General features: G+C 41.8%; 2 protein-coding genes across 15 annotated transcripts in view; one reads left to right on the top strand and one right to left on the bottom strand.

Annotated features, from left to right (window-relative positions):
• Positions 1-4,859, bottom strand: part of LOC125008817 — a 15,849-nt gene extending 10,990 nt beyond the window's left edge. For 3 of the 6 annotated variants that reach the window (XR_007112915.1, XM_047586137.1, XM_047586157.1), the window contains exons 1-5: positions 4,653-4,858; positions 3,937-4,269; positions 1,501-1,602; positions 549-872; positions 11-120 (exon numbers count right to left, since the gene is read on the bottom strand). Coding sequence is in view for 5 of the 6 variants with exons in the window: in XM_047586137.1 (XP_047442093.1) it covers positions 11-120; positions 549-872; positions 1,501-1,602; positions 3,937-4,269; positions 4,653-4,725 (942 nt within the window). In the remaining variant the exon portion in view is untranslated. Of the gene's footprint in view, positions 1-10; positions 121-548; positions 873-1,500; positions 1,603-3,936; positions 4,270-4,652 lie in introns of all 6 variants that reach the window. The other 3 variants (XM_047586168.1, XM_047586175.1, XM_047586148.1) reach the window with 2 other exon arrangements.
• The window catches only part of LOC125009108, a 78,102-nt gene that overhangs the window by 32,005 nt on the left and 39,529 nt on the right, over positions 1-6,568 (top strand). The window lies entirely within an intron of this gene.

The raw sequence follows: 6,568 nt of genomic DNA, 5'->3' as shown, positions 1-6,568 counted from the left end.
ACACATGGACCTTCCTGTCGTCTCCATCCGTCCACTCCACTCTAGTGTCTCCAGGCAGCTCTGTGGTTCTGAAGGACAGCTGGACAGACTCCGCCCCTGGATCCACCTCCACCTGGAGGACTGAGAGGACAACACATCACATCATCAGCTGTAGAGACAGCAGCAAGAAAGAAAGAAAGAAAGACAGAAAAAAGATGGAGAGAAAGAGAGAAAGAAAGAAAGAATGAAAGAAAGAAAGAAAGAAAGAAAGAACGACAGAAAGAATGAGAGAAAGAAAGAAAGAAATAAAGAAAGAAAGAAAGAAAGAAAGAGAAAGAAAGAAAGAACGACAGAAAGAAAGAATGAGAGAAAGAAAGAAAGAAAGAAAGAGAAAGAAAGAAAGACAGAAAGAAGATGGAGAGAAAGAGAGAAAGAAAGAAAGAAAGAACGAAAGAAAGAACGACAGAAAGAATGAGAGAAAGAAAGAAAGAAAGAAAGAAAGAAAGAAAGAAAGAAAGAAAGAAAGAAAGAAAGAAAGAAAGAAAATGGAAACAAACAAACAAACAAACCTCTCACTCTGAGATCCACTCTTTTCTCTCTCAGTCTCTTTCCCTCCTTGTCGTAGACTCTACAGGTGTAGATGTTGGTGTCTCTATCTGTGGGGTGTTTCAGGGTCAGACTGAGGTCTCCAGTTTTCAGGTTTCTCTTCATCTTCGTTCTGTTTCTATAAATCTGGTTCTGTTCTTCAGGACGGTCAGAACCGTTCTCATACACATGGACCACATCATTTTCTCCATTCTTCCACTCCACTCTAGCAACTTTCCACCAGCAAATGATGGTTTTGCAGGGCAGCTGGACAGACTCCACCCCTGAATCCACCTCCACCTGGAGGACTGAGAGGACAACACATCACATCATCAGCTGTAGAGACAGCAGCAGCAGCAGCAGCAGCAGCTCTGATGGTAACAGGACGTCTCTGTCCGTCCTCGTCTCTGTGTCTCATGCTGGTGGACGACTCTCAGTGTCCAGTTTGTTGGAGGACGTGGATCAACCAGGTGACCTGAGCTCACCTGACGTCTGTCTCACCTCTGACACAAACCACTGGAAACTAGTTTGAGACTGAACACCAGTTTTCTTCTTCAGTTACCAAAGAAGAAGTCAGGAACTAATGAGGAACCAATCAGATGAATGGATGAGGAAGAACCCTAACCCTCTGCTCTGGTTCTACTGGGACTGGGAGAGACCTGGACTCATGAGCTCAGAGCTTCTAAAATCCAGCTCAGGTCCTGATTGAGGACGTCAGGAGCTTCTGATTAGAGCTGGATTGTGTCTGTGTTTGTTCCTGATGTCTTCCTGACTCCTTCCTTGGTAACTAGTCAAAGCTCCTGGTTTAATGAAGAGTTTCTGATTCTGGAACTAAACCTGGAACTTTCTCTTCATCTCTCTGTAGCAGCTGTTTGAATCTGAACAAGGACAGATGTTACCATCAGCATTATGGGTAGTGTAGTAGCAGAGACTCACCTGACATGAAGTACTGTCGAAAATGATACAAAAGACCCACAACGACACCAAGAACAACCACCAGGAGAACTATGAGAACTTTAGGCCAGACTGGAGGTGGTTCTGTGGAGAAACATAAAGAACATCATGACCTCTGACCTCTGACCTGTATCTACAGCAGTTGGTTTGTTGTTGACCTTTGACCTGTAGATGAACATCTCTCAGCCTCAGTGTAGAAAAACGTTCAAAGTCAAAGATAAATAAATGAACACAGTTGATGGTCCATGTGGTATCAGGTATCAAGTACTACTGTCAGAGTAAGAAGCTCAGCAGGATGAGTTCTCTAGTACTGACACACAGGAGAAGATGGAAAGCAGACAGCAGACTGAACAACACAATAACAGCACAGACTGGTAAAGAAGAGTCCAAGTGGTTCCACACCTTTTGTTACCTTTTGTTCACATCTCTGTGTCCACACAATGTTAAAAGGTTTTAGGATTTCTAAATATGGAGTGACATTATGGAACAGACCAGAAGGAAGTAAAGCAGAGTCCAAGCAGAGGAACAAACACATGCAGTTCACCAGATACAGGGAAGAAGGACACACACACACACACACACACACACACACACACACACACACACACACACACACAATTTGACCTGATATCAAAATATACTGTGCAATGCACTCTCTGGGCAACATGAACACTGAACAGTAAGATTCAAAAGTTACACCTGCTAACATTATATGTGAGCTTATAAGAGCTCAGCCACAAGTTAACAGCATTGAATTATTTAATTAAAATTGTCATAATTTATTTTGTATAATGCAACAGATATTTTTTATTTTCAAGAATGTGATAATTAAAGTGGCTTACAGCACATAGACATCACAGGCCTAATTCATACATTACCTGCAGCTCCCTGGTGGGTTCTGTCCACATCATAATTGCACACTGTGTAAAATGCATGATGTGGGATCTTTGATGGTTGCAGGCATGGCCACTGATCTTTATATTTTTCCAAATACTTCTGGGGACGCTCTGCTTTTTGGAAGGCCTGCTGCCCTGTCCCTCCCTGTCATCCTGGTCTGTCATAGTGGCAGAGTTGGTGCTGCAAGATTTGTCTGACATGTTTAAACTGTAGAAATAATCCCATCCCTCCTTATATACAGACCCACTCGATCTGGGTTTGACAGACTCGTTATTCTCTACCCTCTACGATGATTACCGTATTTTCTGGACTATAAGCCGCTACTTTTTCCCACGCTTATTTATTTATTTATTTTTTTCCTTCACAAAAACTGTCCGCATGCGAAAAGCATCATTTTCAGCCAGCTTTACCCCGGGATGACAGCGACACAGAGAGCAACACTGACATAGACACAGAAAAGGTGACGAAGCTCTTCTGAGGCTGTTCAACTCTGTTCAACTGTTCTACACATTAGTTCATTGAAAACACTCAGTGAGGCCTCATTGTTCACAGACACTGAAGCAGTAAAATATTTTATATATTTAATTACAAAGCTGCTCCTATTGATTCTACAGCTGGTTAGTTGATTCCTCATAGATGACGGTAGTTTGGATCTTTTTCCTTTATTTTGTTTAAGACTCAGTGGGAACAGTGGACAGAGAGAGAAGAGTCTGTGTTCATCTATTGACAAGTAAGTGACTTTTTTCAAACATTAGAATGAATATAATCTTTAAGTGACTGTCTCATTTCTTCTGTTCAACTCCAACACTGAAGAAGATGACTTAGTGGTTTCAGTGCAGGAGGAGGATGAATAAACCAATAACTTTTCTGTTTTGTTTGATCAGCACTTTTATTTTTATGCTACAGGCACCGTTCGGAAACTGATCAGTTCAGTAGATCAGCGGCTTATAGCCCGGTGCAGCTTATATATGCACATTTCCATTTTTTTAAAAAAAACTTTGTGGGTGTGGCTTATATTGAGGTGCACTCTATAGTCCGGAAAATACGGTAGTTGAAACCGCTTCACCACCTCACTGCTGCGTCGTCCTGTCAGACATGAGTATTGCATGTGCACATTTCTAACAGCACTCAGATGTCAGCAGCTTTTTGAGTAGTTTAAAGAGGCGGCCTTTACCAGCTATTTTGATGTCAAATTGAACACCTGCTATGCAAAGTGTGTACAGGTTGGCAGGTCTGCCAGGAGGACGACGCTATGGACCAGGATTCATGTTCTTTATGTTTGTAAAGATCAGATGTGAGGTGTGAGGGAGCTGATGAGTGAAGAACAAACTGCTGTCAGACATTATCTACGTCACTCTGATCACATGACTCAGACCAGCTGTTTTCTAGAAAGTCTCATCAACAACATCTTTGTAAAAGTCAAACATCTGATCTGAGATCTTTCTCTGTCACATCAACAACCAGGAAGCAGCTTCACCTCTGATCAGAGACAAACACACAGACTCAACAACACTCACTCACCTGGAAGCACATCCAGTCTGATGATGCTCCTCGTCTGACCTGTTCCGTTCTGAACAACATAACAATCATATGTTCCACTGTCATCAGTTGTCACATTGTTCAGAATCAGAGACACGTCTCCATCTTTCATCTGTCTGTCCTGTAGATCCGCTCGGTTCTTATAAGACTGATGCTGGTCGTCTGTTACTAACTGATTATCAAGATATAAAAGAACATATTTATCTGTTTTCAGGTCGGGTCTTCTCCAGTCCACCACTGTGACAGGTCCATTGTCCAGAGCTTTACATGGTAGAGAGACAGTCTGTCCATGTCCAGCTGTGATGTTTATCTGTCCTGAAGGAAACAACACAGAGCAGAGAGGTTAAAGGTCAACACGCAGCAGTCAGTCAGTGGGAGAAGCTACCAAAGAGAGGACAGGACCAGGGGACAACAGAGGGACAACAGAGGACACTAAAGACTGGAATCTGGATCATTGTGGTTTATTAGCCTTCATTAGTTATTTCAGTGCTGGAGACTGACTGTAGATTATGAATGTGTTTTAATGAGACACTGAGCAGAAAATATGGACAAATGGAGAAATTAATGGATAAACTGTCTGGGATAATGAGTTCACACCGCCCTAGACATGAGACTGAGCCTCGGTTTATTTTTACTGAACCACACAACAGAGAAACATCACTTCGAAGTTAAATATAGATAAACGGAGCTGAACTCACCCGTAGAGGAAGAAACCATCTGACAGACTGACAGCAGAGTCCAGCAGAGAAACAAACATCTTCCAGGAAACATATCTCTGTCTCAGAGCTAAAGACTTTCAGAGAATATCAGAGAAATCCACAACTTTCTGTTTTCTCTTCATGTGTGTAGCTGAGAGGCTGCAGAGTCCGACTGAGAGTTTAGAGTCTGAGACAGGGTGGAGCTGACAGGAAGCACAGACTGCGCATGCTCCGACTGCTGCAGCGTTTCTTGTAAATCACGTGACTTCAAGTCACTAAAAGAGCCGATTCTTTCGGCTCACTCACTAAAAGCGTCGATTCTTTCGGCTCTCTAGTTAATTGTCATCGCACACAAGTTACAATGAAATTTAGTTTGGTAGTTATCTCTAGAAACAGTCTGAGGTCAGGTGTTTAATAATATATTACAAAAAATAGTACAGAGTAACTGAGTAGATTTACTGGAAGTTGAAGTAGTTCTTCAGGTTTTGTTCTTCTTTCACACCTTTGATTCTTTTTAAACTTGTCAGTTATTTTCCAGATTAAAGGATAAACAGAAAGTTTAGTAAAACATTAAGAATCAGTTTCCTGGTTCCTGTCAGTCAGTAGTGATGTGTTCTCTGAAAGGACTCATTTTTGCTGATAACACATGTGTACTTCTACTTCAGGAACTGTTCCATTGTGTTGCTGATGCTTGGGCAATGTGTGCATTTTTTAGGGGGGCGTCATGAAGCAAAACAAACACCCTCCACCCACCCAATATTTATCCCAACACTTAGTGTAAAAATCACAGTTGATCTCTCTCTGTACATCTGGATCTGACTACAGGGCTGCTCCACCTCCATGATGTCATGATTTCCTGTCTCTCAGTACATGTGTCAGTAGGTTGTTGGTTCCAACCTTGGACGGTCCTCAGGTCCTACAGATGGAACCTGATTGAAGTCATATTAGAAAGCAAACATCTCCCTCTGCTGGTCACATGGAGACACTGCAGGGATGGTGTCAGGTCAGACTGTTCTACACATTAGTTCACTGAAAACACTCAGTGACGTCATTGTTTACAAACACTGAAGCTGTAAAATATTTAATATTTTTAATTACAAAGCTGCTCCTATTGATTTATAGCTGGTTAGTTGATAGTTCAGAGATGATGCTGGTTTGGATCTTTTTCCTGTTGGTCCGACTTCATTTTGTTAAGACTAAGTGGGAACAGTGGACAGAGAGAGTCTGTGTTCGTCATGACAAATAAGTGACGTTTTCAAACATAAGAATGAATATAATCTATGTGACTGTCCCATTTCTTCTGTCATTTTATTTAGTTTATTGTTATATGGATGCATAGTGTCTTATACAGCAGTAACTAATTTATTCTGTTGTTAATTGTCCACAGTTCTTGCTGTTATTTAATGGTTACAGAACCACACACACCTATAGCTGCCAACTATCTGAATATTACTCATGCACAGTGGATGGAGCTTTAATAAAAGTTAGAGTTGATCAAATGTTCATTACCATCTGAGTTTGAAGCAATAAGAGGAAGAGGCCAGTCAGAGGAAGAGGGCGGGCTTTACTTGATGTCACTGAGAAAAGATGAAAAAAGGTCAGACGAGGGAGAAGGACAATGAAGGAAACGTCTCTGCAGCTTCTGCTCTGTAAGTCCACAATCTTTGACTGTTGATAAGTGATGAAGGAGACATGGAAACTAGTCAGGATCAAGTCAGCATGAGCACCAGCTGCAGGTCTAAAGAGGAACTGGAGTCATTTAAAGAGGAAACTGGTCAGAAAGGAACAGGTCAGCTTCAGTCAGTGATTCTATCAGTGGAACTGTGAAGTGAACACACACCTGTCTTTATGCTCTGAGCTACAAGTCGTGTGTTTGTTGAATATTGTCACTGTTCATAGTCAGGATAACCACGAGG

The sequence above is a fragment of the Mugil cephalus genome, chromosome 1 (genome assembly GCF_022458985.1).
Source record: "Mugil cephalus isolate CIBA_MC_2020 chromosome 1, CIBA_Mcephalus_1.1, whole genome shotgun sequence".
Taxonomy (NCBI): domain Eukaryota; kingdom Metazoa; phylum Chordata; class Actinopteri; order Mugiliformes; family Mugilidae; genus Mugil; species Mugil cephalus.
The sequence above is the reverse complement of the archived record's forward strand: the minus strand, read 5'-3'. Positions and strand labels throughout refer to the sequence as shown.